The sequence below is a fragment of the Sturnira hondurensis genome, unplaced genomic scaffold (genome assembly GCF_014824575.4).
Source record: "Sturnira hondurensis isolate 20B ecotype Veracruz unplaced genomic scaffold, ASM1482457v3 Scaffold0001872, whole genome shotgun sequence".
NCBI classification, from domain to species: domain Eukaryota; kingdom Metazoa; phylum Chordata; class Mammalia; order Chiroptera; family Phyllostomidae; genus Sturnira; species Sturnira hondurensis.
This window is the reverse complement of record NW_028074503.1, coordinates 36,654,517-36,675,964: the sequence shown is the minus strand read 5'-3', so window position 1 is coordinate 36,675,964 and position 21,448 is coordinate 36,654,517. Positions and strand designations below refer to the sequence as shown.

The following is a 21,448-nucleotide window of genomic DNA, read 5'->3' as shown; positions in this document are numbered from 1 at the left end:
GTAGTTTTCCCAGCACCACTTTTCTGAGAGGACTGTGTTTTCCCCATCGAGTGGTCTCAGCATCCTTGTCAAAAATCAATTAACCATATGTGTAAAACTCTTTCCTTTTTTCAATGTATTTTTAATTTTAAAATTTTACATATAGTAATATCCACTCTTTGCCCTATACAGTTCACTGGGTTATGACAGATGTGTAGAATTTCATACCCACCACCATAAGATCAAGATAAAAAACAGTTCCTCTGTCCTCCGAATTTCCCATATGTTGTGGTTTTGTTGTCAGTTCCTCAGGCAATTGTTAGTCTATTTTCTCTGCCTATAGTTTTGCTTTTTCCGGAATTCAATGTCAACGGGGTCAGAGAGTCTGTTGTCTTGGTTCTGGCTTCCTTCATGCACAACAATGGGTTTGCAATGCATCCATCTCATTGTGTCTGTCGGTCCTATCCCGGACAGCACTCTCTTTATGAACTTACCACAGCCAGCTTATTCACTCTGTGAAGGACCTTTGGTTTGTCTAGCTTTTGGCTATGATGGTAAAACTACTACATACATTCATGTAAAGGGTTTTTTAAATTAACATGTATATTTTGTTTTTATTGACAAAATGCCCAGGAGCAGGATTGCTGAGTTATATGTTAAGTACATGTTTATGTTTATTTAAAAATGCTAAAATTGCATTCCAGAATGGCTATCCCACCAAAATTATATGAGAGTTCCATATGCCGTACATCCTTGTCAGTACTTGGTATTGTCAGATTTTCCTTCTTAATTTTAGCCATTCTAATGGGTATATAGTTGTATGTCATTGTGGTTTTAATTTACATTTCCCTAATGATTAATGAGGTTTGACATCTTTTACGGTGATTATTGGTTAATCATATAGCATTTCGGTAAAGTGCTCAAATTTCTTGCCTATTTTTAAAACCGGATTGTATTTTTTTATTTTTGAGTTTTGAAGTTCTTTATGTATTTGGGGTACAAATGCTTAGTCAAATATGTGACTTCCAAATATTCTCTCCAGATCTGTGTCTGTCTCTTCATTCCCTTAAAAATGTCTTTTGCAGAGAGAAGTTTCCAATTTTGATCCAGTCCAATTTATCTTTTTAAAAATTATGCTCTGATAGTCACATTTAAGAACTTTCTCCCTCACATTTCATGTTAACTAACTGGTCATGTATTAAAGAAGAAAGAATTTTTCTCTGCATTTGTGAACAAAACAGGTATAGGGATAAATGAAGCTGACCTGTGACATCATAGAATCCTTGATTACAGCACACAGGGCTGCTTTCATTAACCACTATCCTACAGAAACTGTATTGCAATATTTCGGCCCTCTTTTGCATTTCCAACACCTGTAACCAGATTTTTTCCAGCCTTCTAGGAAGAGACAATGTCACCAAAGTTAGTAAGACACATATTTTAAGCACCAGTTTTGTTCTATTAAGCTTTGTGCTGAATAGGGGAGTTACATGTTGAGCAATAATTTGATAAAAAGGATTTTGGGTTCACGTGCATTCTGTTACACAAGTATTTGAACTTATCCTGATTTTTGCTTACCTTACCTAAGAGATGACATGAACTGAAAACGCCACTTCAGCAGTTAAAAAGTCTTTGTCTTTCTCAGGATAAAATGGCACATAATCGCGAATCCTAGATTTCCTCGGCAGGTATGTGTTTCTGTTTTGACTTTTTTAGAAAATAAGCTTGCATGGCAAATTGGTTGTTTTATGCTCTTAAAATGCAAACGTACCATCACTCTAGTGAAAGAGCAGTTGCTCTAAACTGGTGAGGGACTGAGAATTCATCCCCCCAATGCCACGCCCCTTGGAAGGAGGCCCCGCCCCCGAGATTCATGGTCCTAACTCTCTTCAGTCCTTGTACGCAGTATGGACTCACTCAGGCTTACAGTGGTGAGTGGTTGCAGTGATGAGGATGCATGAGGTGTGTTTGTCTGGAAAGAATGATCTAGCTCTAGACCTGCTGTTCATATTTACATTTTAGAGTAGAATTGAACAATGCAGTTGAAAAAAGCCTATCAGTGAAATAACATATTTTGATATATCCAATTTTATTATTTTCTAGTACATGCAGTAAATATAAGAAGTGGCTAAAAATTGCTACCTAATGATATACTTGTGCAAAGAGCTTCTACGTCTATGAAACAAGCATAAGCAAAACCTTCTGCCCTTAACTCTCTAACCAGTCAGGTGGTCCGGGATTTATAAAAGAGGTGCACAAAAATGATCACTATCCCAATTATTAATGGATAGGGAACACCCTAAATTCAGTGAAGGAAAAATGGCAAGTGAACAGTATGCACAAGGACAAGCCTCCAATCATAAAGAGAAAGAAACAAACAGAAGGAAAAAATAGACGATCAAATTCCTCTATCAAAACAGAAGCATCTTAAATCATCACTTCGGTGTCTGTGGGGTGCGTCAGGACGAGCACACTTGGCAGGTTAGAGGGTGTGTGGATGGACGGCAGTTCCCTCAAGCAATTTACTCTTCCCTGAAGAACCTTGAAAATGGTCACATCCTCTGACCCAGTGATTCATTAAAAAGCCTGTGCTAAGAAGATGATGAGAGCATTGCACATCTTTTTGCAGATGGTTGGTGTGGCTTTATTGATTAATAGTTAAATCTGGAAACATCTTCACGTTCAATTAATGATGGTGCAGCCAAATGTTCAATTACCATATGGCTATGAGAAACCGGATTTTAAAGGACTCAGAGATTACTTTTTGATATAGTATTAAGTGAAATTATAGAATACCTTTAATTATATTAACTTTAAAGTACATTGGAAAGATCACATGAAAATATTAAAAGTAGTTGTGTCAAAATGGAGAAAATGAGTAGTTTTAAGCTTTTGTTTACAACCTCTCTCTCAAAAGTCTGCATTAAGTTTTTAATCAGACAATGTAAGGTATTAAAATATCTTAGTACCAACATAAATGGATATTTAAAAGTAAAAATTTGAAGTTCAAAGCCCGCCCTTCTTATAAAAACAGACTTCAGACCTTACCGTACCTAGGAATAAAGGGCTGGTTGCACCCCAGTGCTTCAAGACCCCCACCCACAGGATGCTCACGGCTCTGTCTTCTCCCCTGGGAAGTGTTCCATTATGGAAATGCCAAACGATCATTCTCAAACATCCAAATAGTATGAAAAATATAGGGATAGTAGAGCCTCTCCTTTCTTTACCCACATTTTTTTTTTTATTTTCAAGGTACTGGGGTATAATTTGCATACAATAAAACCAGTATTTAGTAAATGGTTCCATGGTTTTTTTTGACACATGTCAGAACACAGGGCATTTTCATCACCTCCCAAATTTCACGGTTGCCCTTTTGCAGTCTGTCCCCCCACAACCCCCACATGTAGGCCACCACAGGTCTCATTGTCAGCTAATTATACATTAGCTGTGCTGTTATACAATTTTCTGCAAATGGAATCATGGAATCATGCATACTGCTTAGAATAATGTGTTTGAGATTCACCCATGTTGTGTCATTGGTAGGTACTGTATTCCGTGGTATCACTGTGTCTTAATCTATCGACTCTTGCATTGATGGCCATTTTGGATTATCTCCAGTTTTGGACTGTTCCAAGTACAGCTGTGCTGACCCTCCAGGCACAAATATGTATATGTTGTTTTTGGATGGTTGGTGGGTAAATATCTAGAAGTAACAGTGCTTTGTCACATGGTACATGTAAAAAATACTAAACCGAAGTACTATTAACTGAAGTGATGTTCCATTTTCATTCCCATCAGCTATGAGAGAGGGTCGGGGCTACTTCATTTCCACTGGACATTCTCAGGTGTTTTGTTGTCGTTGTTTTGTTGGGGAGAAGATGGCCTGGTGTCTCTTTGTAGTTTTAACCTATAGTTCTTTGTGACTAATGAAGATGAACATTTTTTCTTGGACATATTGTCTATCGGTGTATCTTCTTTTGTGACCTGTCCAAATTGTTTTACTTATTTTATTACTAGGTTGTCTCATTTTGTGTTGGAAGAGTTCCTTAAGGATGACGAATATTAGTTTTTCATTAGATACACGTTTTGTGAGTTTTTCCCCCTTTTGTGCTTGTGCCTTTGTATTTTCTTTGGGTGGCTTTTGCAGGGCAGAACTTGTTTGTTTTGAGGAAGCCCACCTTCTCAATATTTTTCTATAGACCATGTTTTTGGTGCAGCACTGAAGAAATCATTGTTGCAAACCTTATTGTTTCAAGGTTACAAATATTTTTGTTTGTTTTCTTCTATAAGTTTTATAGTTTCAGCTTATGTATTGAGATCTATACCCATTTGAAATTATTTTGAGGGGTATGGTGAAGTGTATCACTCAGCTTTAGTTGCCATAACAAGATACCATACACAGGATGGCTTAAAGCATGGAAATTCATTTGCTCACAAGTCTGGAAGCTAGAATTCCAAGATCAAGGTGCCAGGTGAGTCAGTTTCTGGTGCAGACTCTCTTCCTGGCACGTCCAATAGATGTTCACCTTCTCCCTGTGTCCTCACATGGCAGGAGAGAGAGAACAGGTTTCTGCTATGTCTTTTCTTCTAAGGTCATTAATCTCATCATGAAGATCCTGCCCTTATGACCTCATTTAAACTGAATTATCTCCCAAAGGCCCCATCATGAAACACCATCATATGCAGGGCTAGAGATTCAGCGTATGAGTTTGGGGGGCACAATCTAGTACATAGCAGTGAGATAAGAGCTAAAGATCCCTTTTCTCCCTTGTGGGTATCCAGTCAGTCCATCACTGATGTTCGTTTTCCATACTGAATATCCTCAGCATATTTTTAAATTCAAATTGGCTCTACATGCAGGTGTCTGTTTCTGAGTTCTTCCCTCTTTCCCATTGACTGTTAGGTCTACCCTGATGTCAACGCTATGCTGTCTGGATCACTGCAGCTTCATAGCAAGTATTAACTCGGGGAGTGGAAATCCATCAGATATGCTCTTTTCCAAATTGCTTTAGCTACTCTAGGTCTTTTGCAATTTTATATACATTTTAGACTCAACCTGTCCTTTACTTCAGGAAAGTCAGCTGGAATTTTTCATTGTGAATATATTGAGTCTATAAATTGATTTGGACAGGATTTTCGTCTTAACAATACAGAGTCTTCAAATTCATGAAGATGCCATGTATCTCCATTTAGATTGGTCTTCTTTAATTTCTCAGTCATTTTATAGTTTTTAATGTACAGCTCTATCACACTTTTTGTTAAATCGCCTAGATATATTTTATATTTTGATGACATTATAGAAGGTATTTAATTTTTTTCCCTTCCAATTACTCATAGATTGAACATAAAATTGATTTTTGTATTTTGATCTTGTATGCTGAAATCTTGCTAAATTCACTTCTAAGTTTTAGTAGCTTTTGGTTGAGATTACTTTATATTTTTCCCTTAATATTTTAACATTTAGAGAAGTTTGATTTTCATTGCTATACACTCTGGTTTCTCCATAGGCAATAATATTGAGTGTGATCTCATTCCAAAGAATTACACACGGTAAATTAGAGAGTTCTGGTGTATCTGCTGATTCTTCAGAAATAGGCTACTAAGTCGTAAATCTTGTTCCAAGCGCCAGTTAGTATAAAGACAGCCACTTGGTTCCCCCGACCCTTGTTTGTGCTCCAATGGCTTCTTGTACCTTCCCATTCTCCCCTGGCCTCCATTTCCTGACTTATGACAGAAGACACCAACTTCTAACTCCACACATTGAGTTTATAATGACCTATCCAGCATCAGAATGCAAGTTTCTCCCAAGGTTTTTTTTTTTTTTTTTTTTTTTTATAATTAGCCAGAATCACGTATATTCTTTTTTTTTTTTTTTAGATTTTATTCACTTATCTTTAGGGGGAAAGGGAAGGAGAGAGAGGAACATCAGTGTATGGTTGCCTCCCATGTGTCCCCAACTGGGAACTGGCCTGCAACCCAGGCATGTGCCCTGACTGGGAATCGAACCACAATCCCTTATTTCCACACAGGCCTGAACTCAATCCACTGAGCCATACCAGCCAGGGCTCTCTCAAGCTTTTTGCTTGGTTTCTCTCTCATCACATTTCCTGTGTTTTTGGCTAAGGCTGTATCTCAGTAGAGTTCTTTCCAGAGAGAGTTCTCCCTATCCAAGTACAAGCTTCCTTCAGAAACTAGAAAATGGCAAGTTCTGTAAATTCTGATAAAGAGTATGTAATCATAATTCTTCAGTGGCCAGCCCGTGACAATACCATGCATGCTTCTTTCTATCCACTAAGTCACCCAACTTCTCCACACATGTCTAGGAAACAGAGATGGGAATTTTTCTGATGGAAGGAAGACAACTAAAAGCCAGAGGGGCCAAACGGCACAAGCTAAATATTAACAAGTGGCAGAGCTCTGATGTAAATCTAGTGTTTCCTAATTCCCAGGGCCCAGAGGATTATGGGTGTCAACATGATTTCTAGACATTGAGATATAAGAGATTTTTTTCTGCAAATGAACTAAATATTACCTTCTAAACCAACACCAAAACAAAAAAAAATGTAAACAAGCAAAAATAAAAACCAAACAGAAAAACCTTGAGGATTTTGGACTGTCTATACTGATATATTTATAGTTTTTCATGTACCTTAAAATTATTAAACATCAGCAAGATAAAAAAACCCAATTAATATTGAATGTCAGATAAGTCAGATTGCACATCAAGTAATTTGATGTTTTGGTTGAGAAAATCAATTTAAAAACCTATGAGGAGCCAGTACATTCCCCCTAAAAAGTTTTAAGGAACAAGGTAAAAAGGAATGTAGACAGGTACCCATGGAGTGAAATTTCTGCATAACCACTTTAAAAAATAACTACTTGTTTTTGAAAACCCTGAGGTACCTACTAAAATGAGGAAGCAGACAAGGTAGTTGAATTGATCCACATAAAACAGGAAAACAGGAGAACCCAGGAGAAAGATCCAGGCAAGGGCACCCTCGAGGTAGTGTTGCTAAATGATGAAAAATACACTCTCTCTTTTTATATATACATACATTAACTTTTAAGGCCTACAAAATGATGTATCACCAATTTAAGAGTCAGTGAAGCTGTAACCTGCAAAACTATAATTTTCATAGCTATGCAATTTTTAAAATAGTGTGCATGTCTAAAATTTTTTATTATCTTCTAAGAATTGTTATTTCCTAATACTTATCTAGAATGTGATTACACTTCCACTGTTGATATCTTGGCAGATAGATATAGCTAGACAGCTGGGTGAACTCCCCACCACTAAGTAAACACAGGATTGGAGGTTTTTAGAGAAATCAATGTAGTACAGACTTTAATGCTACCTTAGTGCAAAAAGGCTCCAGAGTCATATAATTACTTCTGCTCAAGCTTTTTCATTTTCCCTTAAGATGTTAGAAGACATCTGGTCTACCCTAGATGGATTATTATTAGAATCTGACTTTGACTAAGTACTTAAGAGTTTCATAAGAAGGAAACTTATGAAATTAAATTGCTATATCAAGTGCAACAAAACTTCACTGTAATTACCGTACAGCACCACAAACTCATGATCAGAATGTGATAAATCACACCTCGGTGTGAATACTGATGCATTAGACATCTCTCATATAGCATCCCCAAACCCAGATCTTGTCTTGGATGCTTGACGACCTCGGCACACAGGCATCGTAGCATAAAGACTCCGAGTTAGTTGGTTGACGCTCCTGTTTAAACCGTGTCTATGAGTAATAGTGGAGCAAGCGTTCATTTCAGACATTTATGGATTCCAACCCTGTGCCATCATCAAGAAACCAAGGTATTTACCTTCACATACCAAGTTTAATGTCTGAGTTGCCCATGCCATAAACTATGGATTTTCCAACACATGTCCAGTTATTCTGAATTAATATTTATACTTACTCATGGTATTCACATAAACACCTGGATAAATGGATGTTCATTAACTTATTTCAAACCCCAAAAGTAATATTTAAACAATTTTCTGTATAACTTCTTTCGAAGTTGTCTGCATGTAAAACTCTCACAAAACAATGCTGGCAAGGACATGTTGAATTATATGGGGATCTCCGTGTACTAAAAATATAGTAAAATGTAATACTGTAATAGTATTACAAACTATATTGATTTAAATAATTATGAAACTAGTTTGATGTGAGCCTAAGGGACTGAAATTATTTTGAATGGGGTGATTACCTAACCACAGGATTGACACAATTTTTTAAACTATAAACTAGAATCTTTATGTGTTGGGTGAACTGTACCTTTCATACAAACAATAGCCACGGTGGGCACTGGTGGGTGGAGCCTTTCCTTCAGGGGTCTGCCTGCCATAGACCTCCTGCCCTTGGTCGCTGCACTTAGCACTTACCTTCCTGACTCAAAGGTGAACCACGTTGAGTCCCGCCCGTATCTCCTCAGTGAGCTGAGAGGCCACATCACCAGTTTGACCTTGGCATTGTGGATATCCCAGAGATAGATATTCTCATGAGTGATTTGCATTGTGCATTCGCCATAAATATCCAAATTGGGTGTAGGCATCAGATAAACGTTGAATCGCTCTGCAAGGAAGCAAAGAACGGGGAAAAGACACATGACCATGGCAGCACCAGATTACCTTGTCCTCAGAGCGGTTCCATGTCCCTGCGGACATCAGTGTACACTGGAAAACATTGCTTTCTTCCCCTATGGTGTCTGAAAGAGGGAGTTAATTGCAGTATTCTTGATCATGTATTGATTCACTCACTCATTCTACAACGTTTTGTTGCCTGCATTCTCTGTGGTGGGGATTAAACGGTTACATCACATGCTTGAGACACAGTGGTAGAGAGCTATGTGGGTTTTAACCCAAATGGTGCTTACCATCTGCTTCTTCACATATCTTAAGTGGATGTCACAGACACAGTTCCTGAGAGGAGTGTCTCTGTTAATTTAAGCAAGAATCCACTCCTTTTCACCTTTGTGGCATGCAGTATTCCATGCACACTCAGCCTGACTCTCAAAGCACATTGTATTCATCATCCATCTCCGCAGATGGTAATGGCAGGTATTCATTACTGACTTTGGGAGAACTTCGGAGGTTGGCTTGGTAAGCAAAAATAAAAACATACAACTGCTTTCATTCCTGAATATTTTGTAGTTGAAAATCTGATAATCAGGCATTCACTAGTTTACTAACTTTTTGTGTATCTTAAAGGCTATCACAAAATTCGACAGCCCCTGACCCCCATTTGAATGCATTACATGCACTTTGTTTTGAAAAATGAGATTAGTTTGTAAGCTCTAGGAAGTAAGGATTGCAGGATGACCTACAAAGTGCCCTATGGAATATCCTCATTCCTAGCACCCTAGTCTTAGTCTAAAGTAAGTGATCAGTAGATACTGGTTAACTGGATGAATGAAATAAACATCACTGTAATAAATATGAGTTTCTAGAGTTCAGGAATTATAAGGAAATAATGAGTCATGATAAGAAGAATCTCAAGGGTTACTGGCAGAGAAATCCTGGTGAGGTTGAATTTAACTGTGAGGAGTGCATTATAGGCAGTGCCGTTGAATGAATGACTCGGAAAGGCGCAATGGTGCAGCTGCAGTTGGTAAAGGATCAATACGTTAAGAATGTGCTATCATTCTTTAGAACGCCTTGCTTGTACACACTGACGGTTTGCTTGTGCTGAGCTGGCACTGTCTGGGTAACAGAAAGAATATTTTCTGGGGCAGGTGTTTTGTCGAATAAAGATTTGTTGATGCAAAAGAAAAATCAGATTCCAAATGGTTTAAATGTAATCGAACCATAATAGCTTAGAATTTAGTAACCATGTGAACAATATTTATAATCAAGTGTCTAGGTATTTTTGACTGAAATAATCTAATGATTCAATGTTTTACTTAGGTTATTGACCTGTAAAACTAATTTGTCTATCATTTCACATTCATTTCCTAAAGACAAAATGAGATGAATTTCATAGCTGAAAAATAAAGAAAGAACACTGCCCTGTTCATTACATGCAACAAAAAGCATCCATATATATTCTATAAATTCTAAAATTCTTATGGGCAATCAAGTACAGTATCAACATTCAGCATTAAATACACACATCATTCCCACTGCCACCACAATCCCCACACCAGTGGGGTTACAAGGCGTAAATCCAAGGGGCATGATCTCATCTACGAGTGTAAATGAAACTTGGACCAAACGGAGTGACTCAGGAACACAGGTGATGCCTCAGCTGCAGTTTTCTTTCCCTTGGTCAAGACCCTGAAGATGGAGTTCAGCTTTTACAATGGGGAATAATGCTATGTCAGTGGCATCTGCTGTGTAGAAAGAAAGTATTGCTATCAACATAGAAAGTAAAACATTCCTCTGAATTCCTTCCTTTCCATCAATTCCAGGGTCTGAAGATAGCAACCAAGGAATCCTCAACACTTCCTCCAAAATATTGAAATAAATGAACACCGTTCATCAAGTTTACTATTGCTTGAGGCCACATTGGCCTTTGATATTCACACCCACGGTTTGATATTTGAAAAAAGAATACAGATGTAAAAATATAATCTGGACATTGGATGTCCTTCACGTGGATGGCACGAGAAACTGTGTATGATCATCAGAAGCCTGCAAGGAGCACATGTTCATGGAAATATCTGAGCGCTCCAGTGTGAGCTGGTTAACCCCAGCAATAATGAAGAGGGAAAGAGTGCAATCATCAAGGTGGGCGCAGGAGGAAGCTGGAAAATAAGACGTAAGTGAATTTAATGTGACTCACATACTAGAGGGCTCTAGATATTTACAGGCAAATACAAAGTGATTGAATGACTGGCCCCAAAGGAGTTCTTCCAAAGCCCGCTCCAGATGACATAATGCTGGTGGAACGGACCTGTGGTGGCCCTTCTGCCTTGCCTGCCTTCAAATTTCCCAGTCCTCACACACTTAGTTACCTAGCAACTTAACTTAACCCCTTCCTGTTGTGGTTCAGAATGCCCCAGTCTTCCTTTCCATGCTACTGCTTGCATCTTAAGAAGAAATGATCCTAAAAAATTTATTTTCAATTTTTAAATATTCAAATCTATCTTCCCCTAATAACTAAGTTCTAAGGATTTGAGATTCAATAAAAAATGAGACTAATGTCATCCAGCAGAAAACTGGGCACATAGACATGAGAGCAATGCATCAATTATCCAGTAAATTATATTTCCTCGTAGTCCATCATAATGGAAGGAAGGTTTCCGCGCTTGCTCTGAATGACTAATTTAGGCCCTTGGGAATGTAAAACATGCTGTGTTTCTCCAATTCACTATGCTTTCCATTGGAAAAACCATTTCAATGTGTTATAGTTAAAATTGGCTCCACTAAAATGACTTTTATTTTAAATAAATAAAACGACTTTCATTTATTTTTGTGAAATAATTTTATCAGGCACCTGTTTTAAACATTTCTCTAGCCATGTCACTTCCTTATTTATGAAGTACATTGGGTTTTTACTACCTAGAGAACCAATTTTCAGGTTTTACTGTGCATCAAAATTACCTAAAGGGCTTGTTAAAACTCGGAGGGTGGCCATTCTCCACCACTCCCGTCTTTGACATTGCAGGTAGGTCTAGACTGGGGTTGAATACTTTATACTTCCACTTGTTCCCAGGGGGCATAGCGGCTGCCGCAAAGGGGACCACACTTGGAGAACTGCTGGTCTGTGAAACTCATATTAGCACCTGGCCAAGAAGTAGTAGCATTAGAGAACCCACGAAGAATGCTTCTGAAAAGTGATGCTTTGTTCCAGGAGAACAAACCAGCATGTTTCATTCAAAACTACTCTCTTATCTCTGCTCAGATAAATTAATCCCACCTCGGTCAACTCATGACTAATCGGCAAGATATGCCAATGGGACAAAGGAAGGAAGAGAGGCTTGGAAGGAGGAGGTGTGTGGTTGTTTACAGTTCATGGAGATGCGCATGTTCCAACTATTTTCTTTTTGGATAACCAAGAACAATGATAGAAAACACCATTAAGGAGCACCAAACAACATAGATCCATGCATCTAAAACAAATTCGAAAAGAAGTAGTTCTCTAAGCAAAGGTAATATTCTAGAACATAAATAACAGTTGTAATAATAGGAAGTGTTGTGAAGGCTGCTGAATATGTGAATAAATACACATTTATGAAGGGTAAAATACATCAGAGCAAAACCTATTCACACATATAAACTATAGAATTATCCACAAAATTGTATTTTGGTAAAACTTAGGTTCATATATTGGCTCATCTATGAGAAAATATCATTTTATTTTAAATGGCCAAAATAGTAACAAGGTCAAATATTTATTAAACTACTACCCCACAAAGATGCTTACTATTACTGAATCTGCAGTTACAGTTACAAGAACATTTTCACACCCAGGCTGCATTAAATGACCCAATGGAATAGACTATATCCCCCAAGGCGGGGACATAGGGTTAGAGTCACAACCACAAGAATGGTCTCGGGGGAACTACTAGACAAGGTTCAGTCGAATTGAATTGGACAGGGTCTGGTGAGAGAGGGCAGTACACTCAGGAGAAATGATTTGGGAAGAGGAACAGCGAAGCCCAGGCTACGTGTGGGAGACTGGCTGGGTCATCAGCGCCAGGAAGGGTCAATGCCTTCCTTTCTCAGCCGTGGCGATTTTACATCGATCACGAACAGTGATGCGGCTGAGCCTGGCAGGAGGAGGGAAGGGGGGCACGCTGCTGTAGCAGGGGGCAGAGGGGCTCCGAAGGTGGGGTTTCCAACCGGAGGCAAAACTGCCATCCGGTGAGTGAACACAAACGGAAGAAAAAAGGACAATGAGCTCTTCAGCCATTTTCTTGATAGCTGGAGTCACTGTTTCTTAGCAATATTGAATATTGCAACTGTGAACCTGGTTTATGGCTTCATTTGTTTAGACCCTTCTTAATTTCTCTCAGTGATATTTAGTTTTCAGGGTTGAGATAGGGTTATATACTTTGCCAGTTTTATCTCTGAGTAAATGAGTTTTTGATGATGTTCTATGTGATGTTTTTGTATTTCATTCTGCAAATGTTTTTGTTTATTGCTAATGTGTGTAAATGTATAAATTATAATATATAACATACATATACACAAATTTTTGCACATTAACTTCTTATTCTACAATATCCCTGAATTTACTCAGTTGTAGGTTTTTTTTCTTATAAATGCCTTACGATTTTCCAGGTATACATCCTAACTTATTATTATTTTTCCTAATTTTATTATTTTTTCTTGTCATATTATACAAATTAGGACCTTAAAGAGAACAGAACATTGACTAGAAGTGGCGAGAGAGGATGTTTTTACTTATTTCCAGTCCCATGAGGAGAGCGTTCAGTATTTTACCTTCAAGGATGATTTTGTAGGATGGCATTTTTCACTGATGCCCTTCATCAGGTCTGAGACAGTCCACTTCTAGTCCTAGGGTTTTGAGGGCTGTTTTCACAAGTGCATGTTGCATTGTAAAAACCAGGTGCTTTAAGACAACAGAAATTTAGTGTTTCATAGTTCTAGATGCCAGGGGTCCACAATCAAGGGGCTGGCGGGGCCAGGCTCTCTAGAAGTCTCCAGTGGGAGAAACTTCCTGGTCTCTTCTAGCTTCTGTGTCTGCCAGCAGCTGTGGCCTATGGACACCTCACTCCAGCCGTGTGGCCGTGTGCTCTCCATGTGTCTTCACATCATCCTTCCTGCATCCAAAATGATCTCCTTTATGAGGCTCACTTTATTAGGAAATAAGCAATGTCCTATTGAATTGGGGCTCATCCTCATGACCTCACTGAAACTTGGTCATCTCTGTAAAGGCCCTGTTCCCAACAAGGTCATGACCTGAGGTGGTGAAGGTTAGGACTTTGACAGGTCTTTTGGGGGGGAACACAATTTGACCCATAGCAGTGTAATAGAGTATTACATTTCCCCACTGATTCCTTCACTTCAGAGAGTGCGCTGTGGTCATAGTGGTCTTTTCTGGAATTCGCTTGGGGACTACTGGAAGCTGAAACATAGGTATGCACAGGTTCTTTTCCCAAGAAATAGTTGGTTTTGCTTACTGTTATTCTGTGAATGACAGTTAAAAAGCCTAGAAAACCCTTTTGTTGCTGTTTATAAAGAATGTGTGTAAGAGTGACTTTGGTTTACCCTGATCATTTTTGAAAAACTGGGGGAAAAGTGTTTAAAATGGCGAGAGGTCCATTGCTACTGATGTCACTGTTTTGTCATTACCTGGACAGTTTCCAGTGGAGCCAAGCCCTGCTAGTATTTTCTGTAACTATTGATGGGCGTTCGGAATTTCTGACCTGCCTGACGGAGAAAGCTTATTTGGGGGGGGGAATAAAACGTAATTTAAAGAACCCCAGAAGCTAGGTTGCTGTGATTAGAATGGACCATATGGACACAAAAGTGCCTTTATTTCTATCCCAGTCTGTATTTTATTATACCGCAAACAGTAGACCAGGTCTGTTTCTCTATTATTCACTTCTTCTCCACAGTAGGTCACCAGTTCTACCCTCACAGGTGGAGTGACCTCTGTGCCCCTCGACGTGAGGCTTGGCCATGAGATCTGCTTTGACCAATGAAATGTCCGTGGACATGACATATGCAGAGGGTTACCACTGTATTGCAAGTTTGTCTTGCTGTACTGTTTTTTTTTTAAATATGCTTTGGGCAGTTATTAGTATAAGGAGGATGAGATATTTGGAACACATGAACGCCCTCTGTAGCTTGAAGCCAAGCTGGGAAGCACTGAAACCTACATCAGCTGAACCCCGGCCCACGCACAAAGCATGAAGACACACTCCGTGCTGCTGAGGGGTTGGGGGACCAGTAGCAGCATTTTCACAGAACAATGATGAACTTTGTTCATAGACTCGTCTCCCTCACTACTCTGACTTTCTTAAAACTAATGACTATATTCTGCATAATTCTACACTTTCTCAACTCAGTTATTGCATAATGTAGCCTCAAAAGTGTTTGACAGGTGAATGAATGAGTGAATAAATGCAAGGGTGTCTGAGGGGAAGGCAAGGAGCATGGTTGCTAGGACAACCCAGGTAAATAATTGAGAAACAGCGTTGGAATACAGATTTGGTCCTGAAGAAAGGCTGTAATCATTTTTAGGCTAAAAGTAGCAATTCCTGCCAAGTCTAGTGCGTGCATAGGCAGGGACACTGGGTCCTGGACAAAACCAGACCCTCAGCTCTGACACTGCGTGAGCCAGATGGCCGTCTGCCGCCCCTCGTCCGCTTTCTTCCGGATGCTGCTCTCTTGTACCACCTTCAAGCTGGACCTGGGCTCTGAGTCCACTTCTAACTACAAGGGCAGGAACGTCCTACAGTGAGGTGCTTCCAAGTTATGACACAACCTCCGTTATTAATATTTAATAGCTAACACTTGTTCTCTAGAATGGTTTTTATGTCTTGTGAGTCCTTTATAAATAACTGTGATGGAAACACCATACCTTAATATTTTCTAAGGTCACTGTAGGCTATCTTAAATACTACTAAAAAATGTGAAGACCCTAACTACTTGTATCTCAGCAACACACATGACCCCTTTAAAAACTATTTGCACAAATGCTCATTCTTAGCTAGTCTCGAGTAAATGAGATCAAGTGGTCTGAAGAGTCAGAAACACAGCAGAAGAAAAACGGCAATTTGAACGTCAAAAGAAGGCCATGGTCACGGCTGAGCGGTGAGTGTTTCCTTGGTGGTAGGACAGCACTGAAGCACACAAGCCATTGTCGTGTAGTTTCTTACCTCAATTCTGTGCACACGTGTGCACCTCATTGCATAGGAGAAATTTCAAAGGGGACTCAAGCACATCATTAGTAAAATAGTAAAATAATATTTCTGATGAAGAGTGAATTACATATTTTAACCAAAATGCCTTAAGAGAAAAAAAACTAATGACAAATAGTTCATAAAGGATTTATTCCCATTTACACATGTTCATGACTTCAAGCATGTGTTAGGGAGTGAAGAAGTTTAAGAGATGTTAAGCTTAAAGCTTCTAGAATGGCGAATGGAAGTTAAAAAAGGGTGGCTTTATAATTTCAGATCTTCTCTCAAGTATATGCCAGAATTATTTTTGATTTCTTTGTCTCTGCTCATGGTTAAAGACACTTAACCACCTGGTTAAAGACACTTAACCAGGTCATGATTCTCTAGTTGAGCTAAGCAGGAGAGTCCGTCTTGATGTTACAAGGTCTTGTTTCGCCATCACGACAGCCTCGTGAGTGAGTATTAGTTCATTTTCACACTGAAATGAGGAAGCCGAAACTAGAAGAGCGTGTCTTGTCTGTGGCGAGGAGCCTGCTTTTCTCTTGTGACCTGAAGATGACTTTTCAGGCACCATTGGCTTATGCTTTTTTTAATGTGTGTCTGGCATTGAATTCCATGTTTATCCTATCCTACAAAAATTTGCTACTAAAAATTTCCCTTTATATAATAGGCAAATTACTTTATTACTGAGTTAGATATAAAAATTATAATAACTGAAAGGATTGCAGTATCTGTTTGCATGGAAACCATACACAACCCCCAAGTTATAATAAAAGCACACAGCTCACCCCGAGCAGCCGCACAATAATGCCTCCTCTCAGAGGCCTAATTTAGCGGCTTTCTTCGAGTTTCTTTTCTGTTGAACTTGACAGATGTTACTGGTCACAGTTTTTTTCCTTTCTTTCTGAAAGTGAGCAGCATATCGAACAGTGTGGTTACAGACGTTCTGCAGAGAGGGCTGAGGTCCCAGGGAGTGGGCGAGAAGCTGCAATTGAAAAAGGAAGCGAGGAGAGGAGCCGCAGAGCTGCCTTCGCGACCTTCCAAAGACTGGCACTGGCCATGTTTTGTGTCCGTAGGTGTTCGTGATCAATTAGTGCAGAAAACTTGCTTTCCAGTTTAGCAACCAACAAACAGAAGGTAATGCTTTTTCAAGAACTGCAAGGCAGTGATGGTTACTAGAATATTACTAGTCATGACCGGATCAAAACCTACAAGTGTTACCATGATGCATGCCTCTTACCTGTTCTGTCTAAAGGAAAAACCACCCGTCATTCCAGGATGTCTCTTTAATAAGTGTCAAGCATTGCCAATATCTGTCAACCTTTTCCAACACTGGCCACCGAAAATTAGCAACGTTGAAATGTTTCCATTTTCATACCACTAGATCATCTGATGGTGAGGAAAATTTTTTTTAAATGGAGAAAGAGGAGTTCATTACATTGCTCTGGCGTCATTATTTACAGCTGCTAGTCAAGAACCTGCAGCATAAGTTCCTGAGAAATGTCAGAAAGGTCTGTTAAATGACAGAACAGTGCAGGAAGTAAACTCAGGAAGTCCATTCCGTGTGCCACGTGAAGCTCTATTTTAGTACACCCTGAGATGGCAGCCACTGTACTGTACTGTCCTAATATGCTTGCTATGGGCTGAGTTGTGCCCCATCCCCTCCACCCCAACCCAAATTCATATACCGATGCTCTGGCCCTCGGAAGTGATGGTATTTAAAGATGGAGTCTCTGGAAATAAATTTAGATGAGGCTGTAAGGGTGGGGCCATTGTAATGAAATTCTTATAAGAAGAAACACGAGAGCATGCTCTCTCTCTCTCTTTCTCTCTCTCTCTCTGTGTGTCACATGAGATCACAGCAAGAAAGTGATTATCATAAGACAGAAAAGGGCAACCCTGCTGGCACCTTAACCTTGGACTTCTGGTCTCCAGAACTATGAGAAATTAATTCTTGTTGCTCGCACCACCCAGTCTATGGTATTCTGTTATGGCATTCTAAGCCAAGACTGTGTATTCGCCAAATTCCCTAAAATCATCTGATAAATGACATAAGCCAAATATGTTAATATAGATGCTAACATCCAACCACTCTCAAAGAAGAAAATGTAAGCATTTGTACATTCAAAACCTTATATATGATGGGTGGACGTATTAGTTATTTATTTAGATAAACAGCAATGTCACAAAGGACGAAGCCTGCAGGCTCCAGCTGCTGTGCGATCTTGAGAAAGTCTCTTAGCTCAGCTTGATCAGTTCGCTTTCCTTGAAAAACAACTGGTCTGAAACATTTCTGGGCTCCTTTTCAGTCTTAAAGTTCTATGAGTATGAGTGGACTTTACAATGAGGGAAGGCGACTGTCACTTACCGTTCTGTTCTCGCTGCACACCTGCCGCCAGAAGGTCAGGCTCCCCAAGGCTGATGTCGTTCAGCCTGGTCCCCAGACACTCCATGCAGAGGTGCTTGCACCAGTCCTCGGCCTCCAGCTCTGAAAAGGACCACGTGGGCAGAGTCAGGCCATGCTGCCCAGGGGGGCGGGGAGGAGGGCTTCCTGGACCCCTGCCCCGGGGAATTAGTGAAAGTAAAAATCAATCCCAGGTAAACCAAAAAGCTATATTCGAGATGTAAAAAGAGAAAAAATCTCCACAACTATTTCCCATAGCTGGACATTATTTTTTTTTTTTAAGTTTTTTTTTTTTTAAGATTTTATTTATTTACTTATCTTTAGAGGGGAAGGAGAGAGGGAGAGAAACATCAATGTATGGTTGCCTTTTGGGCATCCCCTGCTGGGAACTGGCCTGCAGGGAACCAGCCTGCAACCTAGACATGTGCCCTGACTGGGAATCGAACTGCGATCCTATGGTTCGCAGGCCTGTGCTCAATCCACTGAGCTACACCAGCCAGAGCTTTTTTTTTTTTTAAAGATCTTATTTATTTTTAGAGAGAGGGGAAGGGAGGGAGACCGTCAGTGTGGTTGCCTTTCATGTGGCCCCCACTGGGGACCTGGCTGGCAACCCAGGCACATGCCCTGACTGGGAATTGAACCGGCAACCCTTTGGTTTGGTTTGCAGGCTGCGCTCAATCCACTGAGCTATACCAGCCAGCCTGGACATTATATTTTTTAAGGTGATTTTCAATTATTTCAATGTGCTTCAACTTATTCACAAAAAATAACAAATGGAATATTTGCTTACTGTGTGGTATATTTTAGAGTGATTTGAATTTTGAAGGGGAATTCCTTAGAAAAATTAATTAAATGTAAAAGGAAATATATAATAAATAGTTGAAAATGTCAGGCTAGATTAAGTAAGGGGATGTTCGCTAAATCTGACAGACTTGTGTGGGCTGAAGGTCTGGCTTGTAGTCCATCTGAATGTCAGCGGGTCAGAGAGCAGCTGAAGAATGGGACGGGTTTTTTCCTTACTTTAAAAATTTGGGGAGTAGGGTACTAAAAATATCATTCCTGTTTAGCAAATGCCAATTTTCTAAGATACTGATTAAATAATCACTTTTTTACTCCTATGAATTCTCAACTTCTGTATTTTTAAAATATATTTTAATTATTTATTGATTGATTTTGTTTGAGGAGAAAGAGAGACCTCAATTTGCTGTTCCACTTATCAGTGCATGCATTGGTTGCTCTTCTTGTATGTGTCCTGATGGGGGACTGAACCTGCAACCTTGGCATGTCAGGACATTGCTCTAACCAACTAAACTACCCAGCCAGGATCGCTTCTCAACTTCTTTACTTTCTCAAGTTTTTTCTTTGCTTGAGATATTAGAATGCCTGACGTACAGAGACTTGTAGTATCTAACACTCTCACAGACATAAGTAAATTGTATTCTAATATAAGCCTTGTGTAGGTGGGGTGACAAAGGGTGGGAATTCCTACCTGGGCCCCAGAGCATCCCCTTACCATTGGTCAGCACCAAGACAACATTGGAACCCGGGTTTTCTAGCTGTTTTGAATATGCAGAAATCTCAAAAAGAATATGAGGTTGAAAAATTTGAGCCAAGCTCCCCAAAACCCCTGCATGAAATTAATCAAGAACTCTCTTCATGGACACCTGCCCAGAGAAATGTCGGAGTTTGCCACGAAGCATAAACCTACATCAGAACAGTTCAATAAGATTTCCTTCAGATCTTTTCTTGCTCTCTGTGGATGACACACCAACCTTTGGCTTGGCATTTTAAACTCCCCATAAAAAGCCATGTGACAGGTTCTTGACTCCGTGGATTAAATACCAACCGCTCTGCTGCACGGCCAACACCACTGAGACTCGGGGACATTTGCTCAGGGGCCAGTCATGCTGCCTTAGCATCCAAAATAGGTTTGGCCAATGGGATGTCAAGGCAGATTTGTCGTTCATTTTCAGGTTTATCGAGACCCTCGAATATTGTCAGAAAATCAAGAAAAAGAGCATGCAGCCTCCCACAGATACTCTTCTAATGAAGACCATAGTGCCCTGTTCTGATCACCAAGGGCGTTTCTTTCTTGAAGGACTGGTTTGCATACTCCAGGGGCCATGTTCTCCGTACTGGGAGGTGCACTGTCTACCTGTGTCAAGGACAAGTAGACTCTTGTGTGAGCTTGGTCCCTCCCGCAGGTGGAGTCAGAGGCTGGGTTGGGCTGCTTGGCCATTTTCTCAGAAACCGAGGAAGTGATCATCTTCCCCATCCCCCGCCCACCGGCAGGGCCCTGGTTAAGCAAATGGACACTCATTGAGGACCTCAGGGACTGCCAGCCTCCATAAAAGGAATGTACAGGAGCAACAAGAGCATATATTGAAAACAATTTCCATTAGATATATATGAGTTTGGTTTAGAAAATTTACAAAAGTTTTGAAAGTTTTCCTAACAATAAATCAGAATGGCAGGCCAATGTACTGTATCTGTGGGAAGGCCTGACATGTCTGGGGATGACACGACTCTGCTTTGTCTTTGCCCATTCTCGTGTTTTGTATATTTCTCAGGAATCCCAATTAAAGTTTCATTCAACTTGAAATCATCAGTAAAGGCACATTCAACTAGCGGCTCATCTGCATGACTCTAAGCCAGGCAATGTGCTGGGAGGAGGTGTTACGAAAAAATGCAGTTCCTGTTCTCAGTCATCTTCTAGTCTAGATGGACAGGCAGGTGGGGTTGGCACGCAGTGCTCTGGAGGGCTTAGCCAGGTAGGAAGTGGGGAGTGATGGCCAAGGTCAGCAGCACAGAAGGAATCTGATCGGGGACCTGCGGGGCCAGCCGGAAGAAGGTGAGGGTGTTTGTATGTGTGAGTGTGTCTGTGTGAGTGCGTATCAGTGTGTCTCTATGTGTGATCAGTGTGTGTGTGGTGTGTCAGTGGGTATTGGTGTAGGTGAGTGTGACGGTATTTGTGAGAACATGTAACAGTATGTGAAGATGAGTGTGTGTGCTAGTATGGGGGGTAGTTGTGAGTGTGTGTGTGTGACCTTGTTGGAGAATCAGGCTGGACTGAGGAGGGCGGTGAGGGTGGAGTCGGGAAGGCCTGTCTGGGCAGTAGGAGTCACCTCCCGGGAAGAGTTTCGGCACCAGGGTTCACGTAGTGAAATCTGAGACCCAAACAGCATTCTTTCCTTCTCAGTGTGATCTGTCACATTTAGTTCAATGAGATCA

At 40.2% G+C, this 21,448-nt stretch overlaps 1 protein-coding gene across 1 annotated transcript in view; it reads right to left on the bottom strand.

Annotated features, from left to right (window-relative positions):
* The window catches only part of DOK6 (docking protein 6), a 245,924-nt gene that overhangs the window by 82,573 nt on the left and 141,903 nt on the right, over nucleotides 1-21,448 (bottom strand). The window contains exons 4-5 of the mRNA XM_037035647.1: nucleotides 18,182-18,301; nucleotides 8,381-8,570 (exon numbers count right to left, since the gene is read on the bottom strand). Coding sequence (XP_036891542.1) covers nucleotides 8,381-8,570; nucleotides 18,182-18,301 — 310 coding nt within the window. The remainder of the gene's footprint in view (nucleotides 1-8,380; nucleotides 8,571-18,181; nucleotides 18,302-21,448) is intronic.